Here is a 22395-nt window from a genome sequence, read left to right as displayed (position 1 = left end):
CTAATGATAGGTGTGCCAAACCCCTCCATCCCGTTTCTGAAAGAGTGGCAGCTCTACTGTTAAATATGTTCGTTTTCATATGGAGAAAAAATGATAGCATTCCTTTAAACATTTCTGAAAATTATTTTTCTACAGAATGTCATTGCCCTTTGTAGCTGGTGATGCCTCATGAAACTACTTTCCTCTGAGGGAATGGACTAGGAGCCCATAAATTTTTCTACCAGTGGGAATCAGTCTCCTGTTGAAAAATAAATAGGACTTGGAGGAGGGGTGGGGAGAAGAGAGGAGAATCAGAAACACAATGCTTTCCTTTTCCCAAAAATATGAATAAATATTGAAGAGATATAAATTGGGAGTTAATTTCAAATTGAATATTTAAAGTCTTCAGTTAGACCTTGAGATTCTAAGAACCAGGGACTTTTTTGTAATTCATCACTGCATCCACAGGTCCTAACTGTGCCTGGAACTTAATAGACACCCAAACTTTTCTTGAAGTGAATGGGCACAAGCCATATTGACAGATGGAAAGCTTTAATCTAAAAATCTTCAGTGTTTATCTATAAAAACTTAGATTTTTAAAAAAAAAAAATGTATCTCTCACCAGAGTGGAATTACAAAAGAACTCTTCCACTGTCACACATTTGTTCTAACTCACTGTGATGCCATCACTTTTTATCCAGCCATTCCACAATGTAACTTCAATTTTCACACGGCCTCTAAAAGATGAAAGCATCATACAAATTTGACATTCTAAAGTGATAGTGATAGATAAATTATGATGCTTACCTTTTTTGAGTTCCTTCTCTGTGCCAGTTACAGTACCAAGTGTTTTATACTTATTGTCTCATTTATAATTCATGACAATCCTGAGAAGTAAGTATTTTTATAACACCATTGGCAAAGAAGGAAATAGAATTGCTCAAGGACAAGAACTAGTAAATAGCAAAATTGTTATTTTAATCCAAATATCTGTGACTCCAAGTTTTATGTTTTTTCTACTAAAACTATATAATAAATATAGAAAATTTTATGTATATTAAGTAAAATTTATATCAGAGTCTAAGCTAATCAGGAAAAAAATTAGGAAACATAGTTTGTCAATAGCTTAAGCATAAATGGGTAGCATATTAAAGTTATATTCTCATTCTATGATGAAAGAATATATATGTTCATCTGGAGAAAACAATATTTAATCAGATGAGGTAGTTCTTAGGGATGTTTGTATAAGAGAATAGAAAATTTAATGAATTTAACATTTTCAGCCATCTTTTTAAAGATCTAGAATTATTCAAATTGTTGTATATGTCTATACTTCATAATGTAGTTATTATACTTAGAAAATGTACTATTAGCAATACTAAATAGTTTGTATGTTCAGTCAAACTTATTTTTGAGAACAATTTAAATACTAAGCATTGCAAATGAACCCTGTACTAATAATACTGGATAAAAGTTCAATATGCATCTGTTCATCTTTTTTTCCTACTCTCCTATTTCATTTTTATTCACACTCAATGTATCCAGGGTTGGAAATTATGGAACATCTTTCTCTCCATTAGCATTTCCAGAACTCTCAAACAAAACTCTCCAGTAAAAACTTGATTCCCCTGAGGCCCAAGCCATTCAACTATACCACCTCCTGACCTCTCAAGTCATTTCTTCCCTCAAAGATGACTTTGGCATGTAATTCACATTCTACCTTTCTGTGCAGTCTTTGCCAAAATACCACTGATTCAGCATTTATGCTGATGAACCATCAACACTGATCTCTCAATTCTTTCTCATCTCTAATGATTTTCTGTAACATTCTGCCTCAAGTACCCATTCCCTATGTCATATCCTGGATCTTGTGAACACCCATACTCCTCTACATCTAAAATCAGTATTTCAGTTTACATCCTCCTCTCTGACTACAATATGGTATCTGCACAAGCATGTTTAGACCATGGAATAGAATACAGTCTAGAAACAGACCCACATATTTTAGACCCCACATGCTTGATTTTTGGCAAAAGTGGTACTGCATAGCAGGAAGAAAAGACCTGTCTTTTCCTTAAATAGTGCTAAGTCATTTAGATGATCATATGGCATTAGTAAAATGACCCTTAACTTATACCATACATAAAACTCACTTCCAGGTAAACTGTAGATATAAATATGAAAAGTGAAAAAGAAATGCTTCTAGAAGATAACACAGAATTTAGAATGGGCAGGGATTTCTTATCCAGATATAATAATACTAACCATTAAGGAGAAGATTGATAAATTGTGCATTAAAATTAGAAATGTCTTTATCCAAAAATACCATTAAGATACTGACAAGGCAAACCATGGAGTGAGAGAAGATATTTATAATATATGATACTGACAATGAGCTCATATCCCAAATACATAAAGAATTCCTACAATTAATAAGAAGAAGACAACCCAATTATATCAGTCAGAGTGCAACCAGGGAAACAACCAATAAGATATATTAAGGTTTATTGCAAGGGATTGGCTTATGTGAAAATGGGGACTGTCTAGGCAAGTCTGAAATTTTTTAGGGCAGCTTATCAGGAAAGGAGGAGTAAACTAAAATTCCTATCCACAAACAGAATTTTTTATTCTCTCAAGGAAGCCTCAGTGCAGCTTTTAAAGCCTTTGAACTCATTGAATCAGGTGCACACACGATTATTTAGGATAATCTCCCTTAACTTAAAGCAAACTGATTATGGATTTGAATAACATCTATGAAATACCTTCACAGCACATTACATTAGTGTAATCACCTACATTAGTGTTTGACTGAATAACTGAGGACTGTAGATTAGGTGACACATCCAAAAGACCATCACACCAATTTTTTTAAAGCCAAAATACTTGAATGACTTTTTCACAGAAGAGGATAGCCAACTGGACAATAAACCTCAGCCTCAGTCCTCAGGAAAATGGGCATTAAGACAATTAACATACAGGTTTATTTTTATTCTTGGTAGTAAACCTTCATAACTAGAATTTTTATTGAAGGCTAGAGATTTGGCCAGTGCAAACTATATTATTTTTGCAAAAATAGCAAGTTTTTCAGCTATTATATTAATCAGTGGATAGTATTTAAGTTCTTGCATGTGAATGAAATAATACATAGTTTTAAGTATATACTATATCTGCTCCTGGGATCAGTAATGTACAATCTCTGAAGCTGAACATCTACACAAAGAACAGTAAAGCACAAAAACAACTAATTATGTTACAAAACAAGGAAGTATTAAAATGATAGTAGATCTTGCCTCGAGAAGATTTATGAACAGGCTGAAGGAAGGAGAAAATTCTTCATTTAGCAATTATATGGCCAAGTTAATTTTCATTTAAGGTATTTTTTTATTTTAATCATTGTTCAAATACAGTTTTCTCCTTTTTTACTCCCAATCCAGTCCCCCCTCTCATTTAAGGTATTTTTAAAGCTCTTCAAAAACACAAAGATAGGGACTTCACAAAGATAGGGAAGACAACTCAAAGCACAGAAAGAAACTTTACTGCTGTCCAAATTATCTCACTAGATATGATAACATTTAGAACATCTAGCATCTAACCTTATTTAGCATTTAGCATACCCATATGGGTGGGAATAAATATATAGCTTTCTAAACTATAGGTGATGACTTATTAGTGGATTGTGAAATCAACCTAGTAAGTGATAACCAGAATTTTTTAATGAAATATAATTTTAGAATCAAAATGTTCTAGAATAAAAATTACCAGAGCGCATCATATATTGTAAGGGTAAATATGTTTCACAAAACTGTATATATGCATCCTGGCTCACAATGCAAGGTATGTTTCTTTCTGTGAAACAGTCAAATCAGAATGAAAATTACTAGCATGAAGAGTAAGAGCTAGAATTTTAGATTTTAGAAATTTAACTGCTTGAAGCTAAATCCCAGATCTTGCTGTTGTCTGGCTCTATAACCTGAGACAAGTTATTCATCCTCTCCTGTGCCTTCATTTATTTGTAACAATAATAATGATAATAGTGCCTATAGCTTTAGAATAGCTGGGCTAATTATAAATGCTAAATATCATACTAAACAAATATTAAGTAGAATTATGTTATTATTTCTTACTCTTATTATTACTTCTTACTCTAAAAGATCAGATGTTCAGTTACTAGCCAACTTTCTTAAAAGTTGAAAGCTTTTGTGTCTTTATTATTATATAGATTAGAATGACATAGTTATATGTAGTTATACTTGTATATGTGTAGTTATAGTATATGCATATAACTATATACATATGTATGGCTACAATATGGAAAATATATATATTAGCTATAGTAACAAATTGGATTCAATATTCAAACTCATGTTGTCTAGTACATAATTTCAGGGCTAAAAAAACTTTCATTTTTTATCTCGTAACTGAACTTTCATTGCAAAAGCACACATACACATTCCCATGATACTTTTCAAGACATTTGTGTGCTTACACACACACTCATATTCTGTGCCCCAGACTACCTGAATTTTCTACCTTTTAGCCCCCCCCCCCCCCGAAAACTTCTTAACATCTTCATCATTGTTAGTTTTTGGCTTTGTGCATAATGTTCTTTTTGACTGAAAAAGTTGTTTTCCTTGGAAAACTACTCTTCCTTTAAGACCGAGGTCAGGCATAACCTTCTGTGTGAAACCTGCCTTGATTCTTACAGGGACACTCTGTCCTCCATACTTTCACTTAATTCTGTTTATAGCTTTACATACAATTTATGTGTATTCATTTTACTGTTATAAGCCATTTAAATCTTTCTAAAGTAATGGACTCCAAAATTTTTTAAGTATCACTATTAGTAAATATTTGGAGCACATAGATTTATGCCATACACATGTATTACTGTACTAATACACATTAAGCACCTTAACCAGAAAGAGAAATTTTTAAACACTAAGATAAATACAAAGTAAAGACTTTTAAAATAATTCTGAAATTTTGTTTTAAAAATAATACACTTTAATTATAAAATAATTTTATATATAAAATACTTTTTCTATCATATATTATTAATAATCATCTGAAAACTTAGTTCAAATGTCTTATCAATTTTGATGACTTCATTTCATATACTATCATTAGTTAATACCTCCAGGCATGATATGTACTTAGAATGAAGTTTATTGTTATAATTTTGGGATAGTTTTTATTTGTGATCCTATCCTTGTTATAAACATAATTATACTATCATTGCTATTATGTGGCAAAGACTTGGTAGTGAGAATAAGAGGTGTCAGCTGTGCTTTTCTTATTTACCTGTGCATGCATACATTATTTCTGTTATTTTTGATCTATGACTTTGCAAAATATATTTAATTAGTTATACACATAGAAAAATAATACAAATGTTCATACACCCACTGCTCACCTTAAATAATAAAACATTACTCATGTAATTGTGGCCCTACAAAAGTCTCTTTTAGGTTTTTTTCTTATTTTATAAGGACTCATTCAGATACTACAAAATATCCATAATCCACTTACTAGAACACACATGAAACTTAGCACGTTGAAGAAAGCAAAAATGCATTAATGAATAACACTGCCAGCCTCACACACTTAGAATTTCTACCTTTTCTCCAAGATAACTTTGTTTCTGTGTGCAATAAATGACCATTTATCTTCCAGACTGACAAGGGTGCCAATGTTAACGGTATACAAATTTCCGTCCACAGTTGGAAATCCGGGAGTGCCGAGGGCCAATTATACAGGATTTTGAACTGCATGGATAGTCAGTGCCACTAACACTGCCCACCCGCATTATTCAAGGGTCAACTGCATTACCATAGTATAAACTTGAATTATTAATTTTTAGATCATAAACATACAGTTAAATTCTATTATGTTCTTCCTACACAGTAGTGATTTATTTTGATGTTACACCACACTTTGGAGGTCACTGCTCTAAACTGTAAACCCCTCAAAAGCAGAGATTTTGTTTAATTCATCCTTGTAAATGTGCCATGCATAATACATATTAAGAGAATAATATATAAAACAATAAAAGTTTGCTGACTGAAACAGAGTTTTTCTGTGATGTCTGAAGGTAATTGGGAAGTTTGTGTTGGATATATACTACCTACTTAATCTGTATAAATTTGACATTGTGCTGGCATTTTTTAAGATTCCACTGTTATGAGAAGAAAACGAATTGTTGGAAATAAAAAGAGAACTCGTTTAGAGAAGAAAAAACAAAACCCTGGATCTGCAGGACAGAAGTGCAGTGAGCAAATGAATGTAAGTACCTTGTTGGTAAAAATCCCTATTGAATGGTAGAAAATTACTTGGAAAACAGAATGTTCTTAAAGGACTGTGCTCTTGCTGTAAACTGCACCACAACACAAATACAGGGGTATCCAAAGCTATTGTGAAGCAGCCTTGGAATCTATGCTAGGCACTTGCTGTACTAACTTATTTGCTACATAGTCAACTGTGAAAAGAAAACTGAGGTTATTCACAATAAAGTTATTTAAACATACATTAAGAAAGGAAAAAGAAAGGTAAATTAGATCCATGTTTAAAGGAAGAAAATATGCTAATCATATAGACTAATATAGCTCCCTGTGTTTAAATATTCTGTTTGGATCTGAGCTTCCTAGAAGACATAGTAAAAAGGAAAATAAGATGGTATATAGGTCTCAGCAGATATTGATAATGATTTTGTTTGAAGTATACTATTTAAAAGACTTTTCCCATTGAGAACCTTGAAGTTCATAATGGACACATCCATATTAACAGTCATCAAATGAATAGGGAGTTTCATATGGCTGTTCGAAGTAGAGATCTTTAATAAAAGTCAAAAGCATAATACTATTAATTTTAAAGTTAGTGGAGGCAATTGTGTGAGAGCTAAGTAAATGTGACTTAAATATAACATTTTCTCAGAGTCTAATTTGATCCAAGGATTAAATTTAAAATATTAAAAATTATAGGCGAGTGAATAGCATTTCACTTGGAGTTTCTACTATAAATATCACTTCTGATTTTTTTAATAGAAGTATAGTGCCTTATGAAGAACTTATATTCCAAGTTATAGGTTGAGGATTCTATTATTTGTACATTATAGAAGCTATTGATTTTTTATATGAACAAAATTATTAATATGGAGAACAATCAACCATAATATAACTTATCAGCAAAAGAAAAGTAATTTATTTATGTAAATTAAGTTGTTCAGTTACCAATATATTCTTACCGCTTAATACCAAACATAGTATTTATTATAAACATAACTTCCTGATTACAAATATAATGCCTAGTAAATCCTCTTTTTAACTTCCTTATTGTTCACATCAAGTATCTCAAAATCTATAAACTGAACAAAATTTTTCTTTATTTTTATTTCATTATTTTAAATTTAAAAGTAACATGTAGTTGTTATAGCAAAAAAAGGAACAAACTAATTTTAAATGGCTATTAGTGTCTTCTTTAAATTCATCTTTATTTTTCTGAGTATCATCCTGTTCTTCTTTGTCTTCCTCCTTAACTTCTGTATTATGGTCTTTAGAATTCCATTTTTGTCCTTTCCAAAAGCCCTACTTCCACTTTCACATACACATCTTCTACTCACATACCCACTTTACATAGGTTCCAAAGTCAGCTTTAAAATATGTTAGTGTTCCTGCATCAAAATCAAGTTCAAAGTGTAATTTTTTTCAATTTTATTGTTTTGCTTTGATTTGACGTTTTGGGTTTTGAGGGATTTTTTGGTTTCTGGTTTTTTTGGTTTCTGGGTTCAGTTACTATAGCACTAGCCCATCACCTTGTATTAGGAAATATATTTTATCATCCTGGAATTCTGCCAGCCCACTCCTTCTTTGTGGAGAGAATCTAAGAGAACAGTGAGAGATAGAAAAAGCACAATTACCACTTTGTGCCAGGGTCTCAGCCCAAGGTGTCTCAAGTCTATAATGGAGATGAGGCAAGGCTGCAAGAGCTATTGAAGGAGGCCTGTTGCAGAAACCTGCACTGGTTACTCTTCAACTGAGACTGAACAAAGGCGAGGTCTCGTGATTGCCTGGCAATTTTATCTCTGAAAAAGTCACTTCTTAAAGTGGAACAGAATGACAGTAAGGAAGTAAAGTAGAACATAGCCAGGGAGGGAGAGTTGGTATCCCTCAGAGAATGTTAAGCAGGTATACTAATTGCCAGTGCTCTGAGATTGCCCATTTCCCAGAGCTGTGCAGCTTTGAGGCAGCTATTTCTGATATAAGTTTTGCCATCTAAAATACTTGACCTATCCTTGGCAATAGCTATAAACTGAGGCGTTAGTCTAATGGGTGTGATTCACCATTACTATGATGAATCAACTAGGTTATAAACCTTAAGGTAATTTTTTTCAACTTTTCTTTTTTTTAAATATATTTTATTGATTATGCTATTACAGTTGTCCCATTTCCCCCCTTCACTCCCTCCACCCTGTACACCCTCTCCCACCCACATTCGCCCCCCCCCTTAGTTCATGTCCATGTGTCATAAGTTCTTTAGCTTCTCAACTTTTCTTTAATTAGCACTTTTGATTGCCACCTAACTTCCCACTTCCATATATCCAAGACAACACTGCAACCTGAAAGTTTTCAAAATTGACATAAAACATTTTTTAAATATTGAGATACCATAGAAAGGTCTTATTTCAGTTATTCTTGATTTCTACTTCAAAAAAAGAAAACATTCAAGTTACATGAACAGTGATAGCTGAAAATATATACAGCAAATAACACTTTTTACAGTCAATGTATATATAAATATCATGAATTTTAAATACAGGATTATGTTGATTTAATATTCTATTTTTATAGAATTTTGGACCAAGTGTCCAGCTAAGTTCAAGTCAACCAAAACAAACCACAAGGGGTACTTCTGATATTGAAGAAGGTATGTTTTAGTTTAAATGTTCTCATCTGACCTTTGTTCCCAGTGATGTTTTTTTCTTATATGTATCTTTCTCAAATATTTATATACCATAGGAGTGTAAAAATGACCATCTGGGACTTAATTCTCCTTACCCTGCATATTTGTTTACAGTTTTTCTTTATTCTAAGTAATAATTTAGCAAACATCTTTCTACATCAAGCCTTTTCCTGACTTTCCAATTATTTCCATATTTAATTCTGGGTAGCTTCCCAGAATTAAAAATTACAGTAATTGGCATGTTTGGCACCTAACAAATATTTATTGACGAAAATCTGTGTATTAAATAAAGTCTGAACCAAAACATATAAGCATTTTTATAGTTTTTCATATATATTCCTAAAGTACTTTCCTGACTGCATTATTATTCAAAAATTTTCTGGGATGTGTGCTAACTTCAGATAAACCACTTCTATTATTTGATTATATTGCAGGAAAAGAAGTGGTATTCTGTTCGTTTGATTTGTACATCACTTATTAATATGCTTAATTGTTTCTGTTTCCATATTTATCTTTGGTGAATTATTTCTTCATATTCTTTTTCCCTGTTGATATTGGAGTTTTAGTATTTTCTTACTGATTTCTGGAAATTCTTTTCTTTCCTTATCCTCACCTGACGGCATGCTTATTGAGTTTTACAGAGAGGGGAAGGGAGGAAGAAAAACATGTATGTGAGAGAGAAGCATCATCTGGTTGCCTCTTGTACACACCCTGTGTGGGGACTGAACCTGCAGCCCAGGCATGTGCCCTGACCAGGTTTCAGACCCATGACTTTTTGATTTGCAGGACAGTGCCCCAACCAACTGAGCCACTCCAGCCAGTGCTGTACATTTTTTGAATATCAAGAATTCTAATTTTTATATTAGTTGAAAATATTTTACAACTTTATTATTTGCATTTCATAGCACTTATGTTTTATTTTTCATACAGAAGTCTTGTTTTTTATTTAAACAATAAATGATTATTGAGAGCTAATTTCCTGCCTATAGCTAAATATTGGATATACATAATGAACAAAATATACAAAAGTCTTGCCCTTCAAAAATTTAAAATCTATTAGGAAGACTGGCTGGCCTTAAATAAATATGTTTTGAGTCTTTCTTACTGATTTCTCCACTACTTTTAAACTTAAAAAAAATTCTCAACATAGAAATTTATAAATATTTCTTCTAGATTGTTTTAATAGTTTGATTCATTAAATTTAATTCTTTAATTTCTTTGGGATTTGTTTAAATAGATGGTGTGGAGTTAAATTCCAAATTGATTATTTTATAAACAAACTAATTTATTGCATCATCTTTTTTCTCTCATCTTTGATCCTATTATATTCTTATATCTAATTTGATCTATTTCTACGCTGGCCTGTTCAGCTGATCATCTAATTTTCTAATCTTTCCACAAGTTTTTTTCTCTTACTCTTTTATTTATGTATCATATTAATTGCTATTACCAAGGCAATCTACTTTATCTGCTTTTTGTACTACCAGTGAGTGACCAAAAAAATAATAATTTAAACAGAATGTATTTTTTTCTTGACTTCAGGTAACACTCTGAGAATTGTTATTATCTCAATGCCATCATTTGAATATCTTTTTTTAAATTAGGTTTGGAGAAATGCTACATATAGGGGATTTTGATAAACAAAATGCAAAATTACAGAAGATTCACTGGGTTTCTGTTAGTGAAATGAATTCATACAAACATGTCAGTTAAGTATGTATAAGTGCTGATCCTAAAGACAAATAGGGATCAAAGAATAGTTAATGTAAAATCTCTTTAGTTTCAGACAGTACTTCTGAGTTTTTGATGGCTGAAAACCTAGTGAAATCTTCAGTGCCTGAGGATGAAATTCTAAGTGTCATGAGTAGCAAGCAGCTGCAGAAACCAGATATGGCTTTAAATAAGACCCAGCAATTCAACATTTGTGCACTATCAGCCGAAGAACAGAAGATCCTACAGTCCCTTGATCGTCTCAATGAAAGGTTATACTGTAAGTATAGAAGAGCACCTTTTGTTAGAAGTTGTATATTTTGTACTTAGACTATTTTAATTTAAAATTTAACTTAAAAATTGAAAATAAAAATATAAAATGTATCTATATTTATCACCTCTTACATCAAGTACATAAAAATATATTTAAATATGCCATACTATTATGCCATATTCATATTCTGTTTATAAATAATACATTTAAAACATAATATGGAAAAGCTTAAAGCAAAATAGATGGAAAATATGTAACAAGCAATTCCTAACCAAAGGAAACTGGTTCAGATGTATTATCAGACAAAAATAACTATAAAGCAGAAAGCATTACTGAACATATATAAAAAATAACTTCATGATAGTCAAAGTTTTAATTCTGGAGAAATATGTAAAATATTTTCACTTTGTATGCATGCAAGAACATAGCTTCAAAATATATGAAATAATTTTTAGCCATGGTGAGAGACTTCTTTTTACATTGTTAGTAATTAATAGACAAAAAAAATCAAGTAGATAATATAATGATCAAACATGATTAAAACTTGATCAAAGAGACATGTTCATTGCAAGCACACATAGAACATTTATAAAAATGGACTATATATTATACCATAAAACAAGCTTTGACACATTTCAAAGATTTGAAGTTATATACATCCTCTGACAATAATGCAATTTAACTAAACATCAATAACAAAATGAAAATAATCATTAAGAAACACATTTCTAAATAAATCATGGTTCTGAAAAAATACCATGGAAATGTATAATGGAAATTTCAAAATACTTATACATGAATAGTAATAACAGTATTTTACGTATGAATATTTATCAAGGTCTCTTAACCTTGACACTACTGACATTTTGGGCAATGTAATTCTTTGTTGTAGGGGGCTATCTTGTACATTGTAAGATGTTTAGCAGCATCTCTGACTTCTCTGCCCACCAAATGGTCTGGTACCTCCCAGTCATAACAAGTGTCTCCTGACATTGCCAAATGTCCCTTGAGTAGCAAAAAATCAAGTATGGTTAGAACCACTAGAAAAAAATTCCAACACATATACACACATACATTTCTATATACTGCATACCTCAGTGGGGCAGCCTAGAGGAGGGGAGAGCCATTGCTGTAGGCAAGACATGAAACCCCATGCAGAACCTTCTCTCCTACAAAATAAAGGCCAAAAGGTATTGGAACAGAGGCAGCAAACTTTGTTATTTGCCCCCAGGGCAGAAGTAAAGACTTACAAGGGTAGCAGAAAGGTAAAAGAACAAAAAAGCCTCTTTCTGTGGGAGAGGGGCAAGAGACAAGCATGGATCCAGATCATTAGAGATACCCTGCTGTTAGAGGAGAGGCACAAAATGCTCTTGGACAAAACCGGCCCAAAGCTACTACTCAAAAAAGGTGACTGCCATGAGAAGGAGCAAGCAGGGTGACTAAGAACGTATAGATGACATTCCTAAGACGGAATCTGGACAGGACAACAGAAAATACCCCCTCCCCCGACACACACACACACAAGGCCAGCAAGTGCTAACCAGCAAATGAAAGAAACCTGGAAGAGAAGCAATAGCATAGAGAGAGCCTCCTTATATTGGCCTTATATTGACACACAAAAAGGCCAAAAGCTGAAAGTAGAACAGGAACATTGAAGAAGAAAAAAAACTCTTTGACCCCTACAGAAACAAACAAAAAAATGCCAGAGGAATTTGAAACCAGTAGTGTACTGAAGGTAACCACAGCAACAACAAAGCCTAAACCCAGCTCAATCCCCAAGGTGCTTAACTACACACACACACAATTGCCTGGCAGAGGAAGCACGCCCATTTCCAGGCACAAATGCTGTTTACCTGAGTACCCACTATTCCAAACCTGAAGTCCAACATTCAATTAAAATTATGAGATACACACACACCAAAAAAGAAGAAAGAACACACAGTTGAGGGACAGAGGAATGTACAGATGAGACGCAGAGGTGACCCAGGTGTTAGAAGTATGAGATAATTTTAAGTAACTATGACTTACTTACTAACTATGACAGGTTAGAGTGGAAAAAGTGAATAATATGGGACAGATAGACAACATGCATGAACAGGTGGAGAATTTCAGCAGAGATAAAAACTAGAAGAATCAAATAGAAAAGTGAGAAATAAAAACTAACAGAACTGAAAAATGTTTTCTATGGGCTAATCAGTAGACTCAACACAGCTGAGGAAAGAAGCAAGGAAGTTGAAGAAAAGTAATAGAGATTTTCCAAACTGAAACACCAAGAGAGAAAACAAAAAGGTGGTGGGGGGGGCGGGGGTGGGGATGAGAACAGGTGGTCTGAGAGGTGTGAAACAATATAAACTAGTCTAACAAACATCTAATTGGAATCCCAGTGTGAGAAATTGTAGCTTTTTTTTTCCTGAAGGAGTTACTTATGTCATAGGAAGTTGAATTTAGGCACAGCCCCTCTCATAATGGGGTGAAAACCTGTTTTTGGATGCCAGCTATGAAGACCTTACAGGGTAATTTTGAGATAAGCTGTTTGTCACTCCATATTGGAATGAATGGATACCAAATAAAAAGAAATTAAACTGAACTCCTACTAAATACCATACATAAAATTAAGTACCAAGGTGATTAAAAATTAAATGTAAAATATATATATATATGTATGTGTGTGTGTGTGTGTGTGTATACATACATATAAATAAACATAGCTATTGGGGATAATATAAGTAAGAATTTTCTAGCCTCAGGGTAAGGAAGGATTTTTTAAGCAAAACAAAAGGAACATAATCCATAGAGGAGAAAATTCATAAATTTGACCATATTAAAATTACAAACTTCTGTTTAATTCAAAATATCATTAAAAGAATGAAAAGACAGGCCACAAATACGAGAAAATGAATAAAGCACTCATTCAAAATAGGTAAAGAACTCCTAATAAAGCAATAAGAAAAAAAGACAACTCAAAAAAAAGGGCAAAAAAGACTTACTTGAACAGGAATTTCACAACAAAGGAAATGCATATTAAAACAATGAGATTCAGTTATAGCCTCATCAGAAAGACCTAAATTTAAAAGCCTGGCAATGCTAAGTGTTGGTAAAAATGTACAGCAATTGGAGCTCACATATTAATGCTTGTCATAGTGTAAACTGCCACCACCTATATAGCAAATGTTTTGCCCCCACTTAAAAAATTAAATATGAACATACCCTACAACCAGCAATTTCACTTCTAGATGCATATCCTAGATAAAGTCCTGCACATGTACATCAGGAGATTTGTATAAATATATAGAGATTTTCACTGTTTAAAAGGCAAACTTTGAAAACTTTAACTGCCCTGGAATACTCTTCAGCAAGGGAAATGAACACACCACATCTACACACATCATCATGGATGGGTCTAAAAATACATAATTTTGAGCAAAATAAGGAAAATTACAGGAAAATTAAGATGGTACAATTTAATGTATGTGAACTTCAGAAAGAGGCAAAACTAAACAATATTCTTTGGGGACTGTAAACATAGGTGTTAAAACTGAAAAAACAAAGTCAGTACGGTGGGTACCTCTGTGAGCAAGGGAAGACAGTGCAATCTGCAGGGCAGTGTGGAGGCGGGGAGCCCCAAGGAGCTTCTAAAGAAGGAATAATGCTCAAATTTATTGATCTAGATGATTACACAGACATCAGCTTTATTATTATTAATTAAACTATGCATAAATGTTTTATATACTCCTATGTTAACTCTAAAATTAATTTTTAAATAATATATTAATAAAAGGTTGCTGCAACCACAAAAGCAAGATAGTACTAAAGCTGTAAGTTTAAGATGCAAAATTGTGCAGATAAAAAGAAAAAACCCTCAAGTCATTTTTTTGGAGGGTTTTTTTTTCCTACTATATAGTTGCACATATTTAAATGCTTCCTGTGAAAGATCCTGCCTGAATTTTTCTTTCTTTTGCCAAGACTCTTGATATTATATGGACAAAAACCTCAATATTGAAAAGGCAAGAGTTGACCAAATGACTCAATTTTTTGTGCTTTGAAAGCTAAATAAACATCTCTTCCTCTTTCCTGAGTTGCTCCAAGATTGAAATTCATTTCTTTGTTTTCTTTTTAAAAAAAGAAACAGGAAAAAAGGAAAGAAAATCTAAGCATTTGAATAAATATTGTTAAAAAAATAGTCAAAGTATTAGAAATTCCTTTTTATCAACATTAAGTTTTATGTATTATTTTAATCAAATTACTTATATTCCCTAATATAATATAAGTCTAAAGACTATGTTTGGGAACAATAGCAAAAAGTCTCTTACTGAATTTTGAATGTTTTCACACATCAGAATTTAGTATTTGATCTAGTCATTCTTCTCTTTCAATATGCATAACTAAATTATTTTTGTATCATGGTATAATTATTTCAGATGTACAAGAAACAATTTGCAAAAATCCATCCATCAAAAATACCTTCCAAATAATACCATTTCTGGTAAGTATTCTAAGAAGCTTTTTTCTTTTTTAGGAAACTTCATGATTTTATATATAAGAATCATATATTGATATTAATTTTTGAGATTTGTTTTTAGGGAGTTTTTCTCCCTGGTCAACTTTTAATTATAAGATGTTCTGTTAGAATCAAACAAATATCCTTTCATTAAAAAAAATTACAATGTAGCCCTGGCTGGCATAGCTCAGTGGATTGAGCGCGGGCTGCGAACCAAAGTGTCACAGGTTCGATTCCCAGTCAGGGTACATACCTGGGTTGCAGGCCATGACCCCCAGCAACCGCACATTGATGTTTCTCTCTCTCTCCCTTTCTCCCTCCCTTCCCTCTCTAAAAATAAATAAATAAAATCTTTTTAAAAATTACAATGTAAATTTTTTACATTCAGAGTATTTCATTAGTCACAAGAACAGAAATGGGTACCAGTGCACTACTCTTCAAATAATTTTAAATATGTAGACTAATTGGAAACTTGTTAAGAAGTTTACATTAGCAATGGTCCCATCCTTGCCCATAAACCTTCCATGTCTTCAGAGTTCAAAACTAGACATTACTATTTTGAATTTTATTTTTTGCCTTGGCACTGGATTCTGGTGAACATATACATATAAATTAAAAACATTGATTCAGAAATGTTCGGTCTAAAAGGAGAAAGACACACATGGATTGTATACCCAAATAACTGATACAAGGTAAGCTAAGACTGTGATGCAGTCTGAGGAAATCACAGAAGCAAGAAGTCATGTCTGCTAGAAGTGATCAAGAGACATGCTGGTCTACAGAAAGGGCATACCCCTTTCTATGTAATGTTTTGTTAGAGAATCAATTGCATGTTTGCTCAATTGTTTTTTCATTATGTGCCTTCAATTTTGAAATCTTGACAGGAAGAAGTAAGATTATGCAAGTATACTTCATTTCTTATTATTTACTTTTACATAACGTTATATATTTCCTACACTTGCTTCAGACTTTTGCTATGCTCTGACTATAGTCATGAATAACAGTAAGAAAAAGAATGTCCCTGTCCTCATGGAGCTTATTATGGGTACATTTCTTGAAAGTGGCCTTTTTGGTGTGGCGTTTGTGATTTATAGACACAACTCCTTTGGCGATGGTCACTTTGACTCCTGGTGTGTTTTTCTCATGATTACTTTTTACATGCTAGTTTAGTTTTTGCTCAAATTTTCATCTCCAGCAATTCAGCAATTTAAGTAGTTTTTCATTGATAATTTTTGTATGTCTGAGTTTTAACAGTGACCATTTTCTATTATGACATTTATAATTCTTACTTTAGTAAGCTAAGACATTCAGTGACAAATTACTCTTCTATACACCTCAGCTGAACTTGAAAGCAGTGTACTAACCACAGAAAACTAACTGATCATGAATTGTAAATACTACTTAATAGGAAAGAAAATGAGCATATTCCTCCACTGTACATACTGGTGCACTGTGTGACCGAGTATCGGATGAATAATTGAAAAGGCAATGGTGCAGTTAGGGACTACTGGTATACTTAAAATCATATTTATCTTACATATTTTTCATTCTTTATGACATGTGGTAACCATTAGCTTTGTTCGGGCTCTTTATCTCCAGGCATGTTAGTCTTCCTTGTTTTAACATGACTAACATAAGTCTTAGAACGCTTCCACTTATTTTTCATGGAAATGGTATAAAATCACAGAATTATCAACTGCCTCTTTAGACAACTAACATCAAAATTACCCCCCTCCCCCATCATAACTCATTTGCCATATTCTGCATGGGATTTGAACATTTTATTCTTGTTTGCCCTTCCTTCCTACTATTTTTATTTTATGTTATTGTACTCTTCACTTGGATTCACAAATTATTGACATTTTGCCACACTTGCTTTATCTGATAGATGAATGGATGACGGATGGATGGAAGAATAGAATAGAATAGAATAGAACAAGAGATACACACACAAACATATATTTTAATGAACTGTTTGAAAGTAACAGATACAGTGATATTTCCCCTCTAAATACATAATCATAATGCCATCATCCCACCCAAGAAATTTAATATTGACAGAGTATTATCTGATACACACTCCATATTCAAAGTTGCTTAGTTGTTTGAAAAATAATGTTTTCTGTGGCTATTTTATTTCTCTGATCCATTATCCAACCCAGGATTATACATTGCATTTTATTGTCATGTCTCTTAACCTAGAAAAGTCTCTTTACTCTTTTCTGTCTTTCATGCACAATGACAGTGTTGTAGAGTCCAGACCAGTTGTCTTGCTGAATACCCTATGATCTGGATTTGTCTGGTGGTTTTCTCGTTATTAGATTCAGGTTAACATTTATGGTGGATTTATAGTTTCAAAGTTTATATTTTTATAGCCTTTATGTTTCCTTTTTATCACCTGGGATTACTTCTACCTCTGTCTTGCCTTCAAGTCTTCTGTTTCACTGCTTGTAATTTATTTTGAGCCCAGAAAACATATGTCCAAACTTTTGGAGTTATGTTTAAAGCAAGAATGCATAGGTTCTTAGTGCCTCCACTGGGATAAAGTACATGGGCTTTAAATATATTTTGGTCTTTTAAAAGCTCTCAAAATGTGTTCCTGGATGCTATTACATTTCAAATAAATAAAATTATTTAATATATAAGTTTTCAAAAGGCAATACATAACCTTAATTCTAAATATTTTATATGTATGACATAAGAGACCACCAAAACTGTATTGTATTTACCAAGACAATTGTGGTATAGCCTAGTTCTTCAATAGGGATGTTCCTAAAAAAAGATTTTTATCTCTCCATAAAATGGCAGAATTATCTATTTGGGAGTATTCGTTGTTTTGGAGATGATGCAGGTAAGTTTTTTATTAATGTTTTATTTTCTTTTACTTTTAGCTATAATGTTTTTATACCATATGAACTTACAAAAAATTTGTTTTGAAATTATATATAACATAACATATGTCTAGCTTTACAATTTACATATATTGTATAGTTAATTCAGGAACTACATTTCTCTACCTAACAACATAATACTTACTGGATCCCTACCATTGAAAAGTACTATGGTTTCACACATATTTTGTTGTTTATTCTTCTGAACTAGGGACAACAGGTAATTTCCTCAAATCTTAAAACTGTTTATTGACAGAGCCAGGATATACATTTTCCCCCTCCCTCTACCCAACCTGTGTTCTACTTTTTGTAATTCTTACTTTATTTAATGACTCCATCATCCATCAAGTTTCCCAGATAAAACTTTGTGTCTCATCCAGGCTTCTCATTCTGCTATAGCCCTAGAAATAAATTCTTCTAAAACTCAACTAAATGCATCTCAAATCCATCTACTCCTCTCCATTCCTACTGATAGTGTCTTAGTTTAAAAATGCGTCATGTCTCATCTGGGCCATTTCAACAGCCTCCAGGTTTGCTCTCTCCAGTGCATCATTCATGCAATTATTACCAGAGTAATTCTTTTTAAAACACAAATATGAACATTTCACTCTCCTGCTTAAAACGTAACCTCAGTGGGTACCCATTACCAAAAAGATAAAGCTCTGGAGAACTGCATTCAAGACCTTTCCACCCTCACCTTCATTTACTTCTCAGCTCATAACTTACAACCTGTTGAGTACAGACACATCTCCCTAGAACTCTTTGCATACTTCCAGCGCCCATGCTGCTCCCACTGCCTCACAGGAATTGCTCTCTTAAAAGCCTTTCTCTTACTTTGAGACTTCACTTTAGTGTCATCCCCTCTAGAAAAGCTTATTCAGCCCAAGCTTTGATTCAGTATGTCCTCCTTTGGGCAACCATAGCAGCCTGATTTTTTTTTCTTTTGGTAGCAGTTATCATATTGGTTTCTTCATTGCATAAGTCTTACCATGTGTTGGACACTCTGCTAGGGCTGGAACTAGGAAGAGGAAAACACTTTCCTGTCCTCAAGAAGCTTACATTCTAGTAGAAATAATATGCAAACAGTATAGTATAATAGGGTTGCTACGGGACATTCTCAAGACGGCTGCCATGATTTTTTTAATGCCAAAACTCTGAATCTTAGAAGCAGAATTTTCATTTGAAATATTTTACTTACTTTTTTAAATAAAATAAATTTAATGGGTTTTTAACAATCACCTTTCCAAGCAACTTCTTTAGCCCAATATGTGTTGTTCAGCCACTCCTAGGGTGTTACATGAGTTCCAAGTACTTCCTGTAGAAAATAAATTATAAAATTTCAATGATTTACACATCAGATTATGATTTTCAAAAACCTCTTAAGCACATTTTAATAATAGCAAAGAGTGAGGATTATGAATTATTATAATTAGTGCCTTACATAAAATGGTACTCATTTTGTTGAGGTAGCCATATAGGTAACGTTTGAGTATTTGAATTGAGTTTAATCTTACTAAAATCTGTAATCTATAAGGAGATACACCTTAAAGTCTATAATACAACATTAAAAGAATATTCCGATATTGTGTTACAGAACATCCAGCCAAGGACCAGCCAATCTCCCGATGTTGGATCTATATTACAGAGAAAATACTGATGAAAGACTATAACAGTAACTATTAAATGGAATCATTATTTTTTAGAACCTCCTGTAAATATGTCATATATTTTTGAAATTTGTTAATGATTAAGACACTATAACCATAAAATAAGATAAATTATAACATGTGTAATGGAGTAAATTAATTAATTTATATTTATGCCACGAGTTATAGTTTATTATGTATTTTATTGATAAATAAACTTTAATGAATGGAAATAATTTATTATTTTTAATGAGATGCTACTAGAAATAAATTCATTGTATTTAAAAACAAAATGAAGGCTATTTTGTTATTCAAATTATGTATTAGCTACTGTTGAGCCACTTTGTTTTCCTGAAATTCCTAATAAATTCTATCAAATTTTTGTACCGCAGTGTAAAAGTTTATGATTAATAATATATCTCATAAGTAGTAAATTTGTTTAAGACTTTAACAGATCTCCATTTTTTGGAGATATTATCAAAGGATCTTGTTCTCAATTCTGCGTGTTCAGAAATTAAAATTATCACTATATACAGGGTGATTGGTCTCTAAAGAACCAACTGCACTAGCAAAGCTCATAAGGTAAATGGTAAATATGAAAAACTCTAATCCTCACTGGATTACTTGAATTACCTGGTCAGTATATTCTTTTCCAGCAGAAATGTCTACCAGGGAAACCAGGTTTATATTAGAAGGTTGTTTTAAAAAGTACAGAAACAAAGTTGAAAGTTGTATAATTACAAAAAAATTATAGAATTAGTCTGATACATCCTTTTATTTTCCCTCAACTATTTCTACTCTAGGCCCTCATTGTTAATAAACAGGGATCAGCCCAGAGCAGGTCTGCCTCAGGCCAGCCTGTAGTGTATGGGTTCTTGACTTTGGGTAGGAAAGATTTCACAAGTCCACCTGATTTTGAGAGTGTGTTTGTTACAGCTGGGGACAATGAAACAGAAGAAAGACTTAAGGTAGAGGAAGCAATGGGATAGAGCCTAGGCAAGGCAGCTTTGACTCCCTAGAAATGTTACAGGAAGGAAGGAAGTCAAGGTGGGGCTGCTGTTAGCTCACTGGGGAGTCACAGAAAAGGGAGGCCTTGAAGACAAGATCAGGGGGGTAAGCCTGGGATGAGCTGCCACTGTCCGCTGCTCCCCTGGTTGCAAGTCTTGTGGGGACCCTTAGGGTTAATGAGGAAGTAAAAAGTTCATGCCCAAGAAGGGGCATGGGCGAGCTCTGGAACAAGCCCCACACCCCATCTTTGTCCTGAGGGTTTTTCTCTCTTCTGCAGATGAGAATCATAGGGGAAGTTTTCAGCAGAATATTCATTAGCACTCCAGGTGTATTTTTAATATGTTGATGCATCAAAATGAGCATATAGGGATGCTGGGGATTATTTTTTGGTCTGCTCTGCTGTTTTTATCTTGGACCTATTTGGCTGTAATGGGGTTTTTGTTATTTGTTCCCCTAACTTCATCTGTCCTTGGGTTAGCTAGCACAAATGACATTAACTGGGTCTCTGTTCTCTATTTCCCAGACCAGGGTGACTTAAGCTATGTATTCCCTGGCTAGGGAAGAGAGAGATAAACCATCTGCTCTGAAGTGTCCTTGGTTAAGGAAGATAAGGTCTTGCAATTCACTAGTTGACTATAAGTGTTCAAATTGTTTGGCCTTGTTTAATTTTCTTGTCTCAGTCTCCCTATTCTACTTGCCCAGGACTTTCCCTAGATTCTTACTTTCCTGTCACATTATCACCTCTCATCTGGACTTTTTCAAGCTGAATTTAGCTTTGGCACAAATAAGACTGCTAGAATGGCATTTCTAAAGTGTTGAACAAAATGACCAGAGTGAAAATCTGTCTAATCAAGTTCATCATAAAAGTTTTCAGAGTTTCCCCTTCAGCTACTGGAAAAAAATTGCACTCTGTAGCATGACACATAAGCCTTTTCATATTCTGAGACCACACTGCTTACCTAGCATCATCTTCACCACCTTTCCCACCAGATCACTTACTCCAATACCAAACTCTTTATATTTCCCCAAATACCACCTGCCATGTCCTGCCTCTCTGCCTGGACATACACTGTACCTTTAGCTTTAGCTGGGAAAGCCTTCCCTCTCACTCTCCCTACACCTACCTAGTAAACTTCTATTTATTATTTTAAATTCTGCTCATGTTGAACTTTCTCCAATTTTCCCTGATAATCCTCTCTACAACCTCCTCTGTGTAAACTCACCCTTTGCACTCTGAATCATATTTTTTTCTGTGTATATATGTCTGTTTTTCTAGGTTAAAAGCTCTGGGAAGGTAGAGATTGTCATTCATTTCTGTGACCTTTGGAATTAAAATATGGCACATAGTGGCATATCAAAATAATGAATAAAGGAAAAAGTTCAGTGAAAAGTTCATTTTATCAAGCCCCTTTATGTGCTAGGTACTGCTCTGTG

At 33.2% G+C, this 22395-nt stretch overlaps 1 protein-coding gene across 3 annotated transcripts in view; it reads left to right on the top strand.

The window, feature by feature from the left end:
• Nucleotides 1-20117, top strand: part of CEP126 (centrosomal protein 126) — an 89871-nt gene extending 69754 nt beyond the window's left edge. For 2 of the 3 annotated variants that reach the window (XM_045817775.1, XM_045817774.1), the window contains 6 exons: nucleotides 6149-6261; nucleotides 8823-8898; nucleotides 10715-10924; nucleotides 15337-15401; nucleotides 18225-18267; nucleotides 19902-20117. In XM_045817775.1, the coding sequence (XP_045673731.1) occupies nucleotides 6149-6261; nucleotides 8823-8898; nucleotides 10715-10924; nucleotides 15337-15401; nucleotides 18225-18267; nucleotides 19902-19990 (596 nt within the window). In that variant the 3' untranslated portion in view covers nucleotides 19991-20117. The remainder of the gene's footprint in view (nucleotides 1-6148; nucleotides 6262-8822; nucleotides 8899-10714; nucleotides 10925-15336; nucleotides 15402-18224; nucleotides 18268-19901) is intronic. The other variant, XM_045817773.1, reaches the window with a different exon arrangement.
• Nucleotides 20118-22395: the final 2278 nt, after the last annotated feature.

Source organism: Phyllostomus hastatus, unplaced genomic scaffold (assembly GCF_019186645.2).
Source record: "Phyllostomus hastatus isolate PE091 unplaced genomic scaffold, TTU_PhHast_1.1 phas_scaffold_317, whole genome shotgun sequence".
NCBI classification, from domain to species: domain Eukaryota; kingdom Metazoa; phylum Chordata; class Mammalia; order Chiroptera; family Phyllostomidae; genus Phyllostomus; species Phyllostomus hastatus.
The sequence above is the reverse complement of the archived record's forward strand: the minus strand, read 5'-3'. Positions and strand labels throughout refer to the sequence as shown.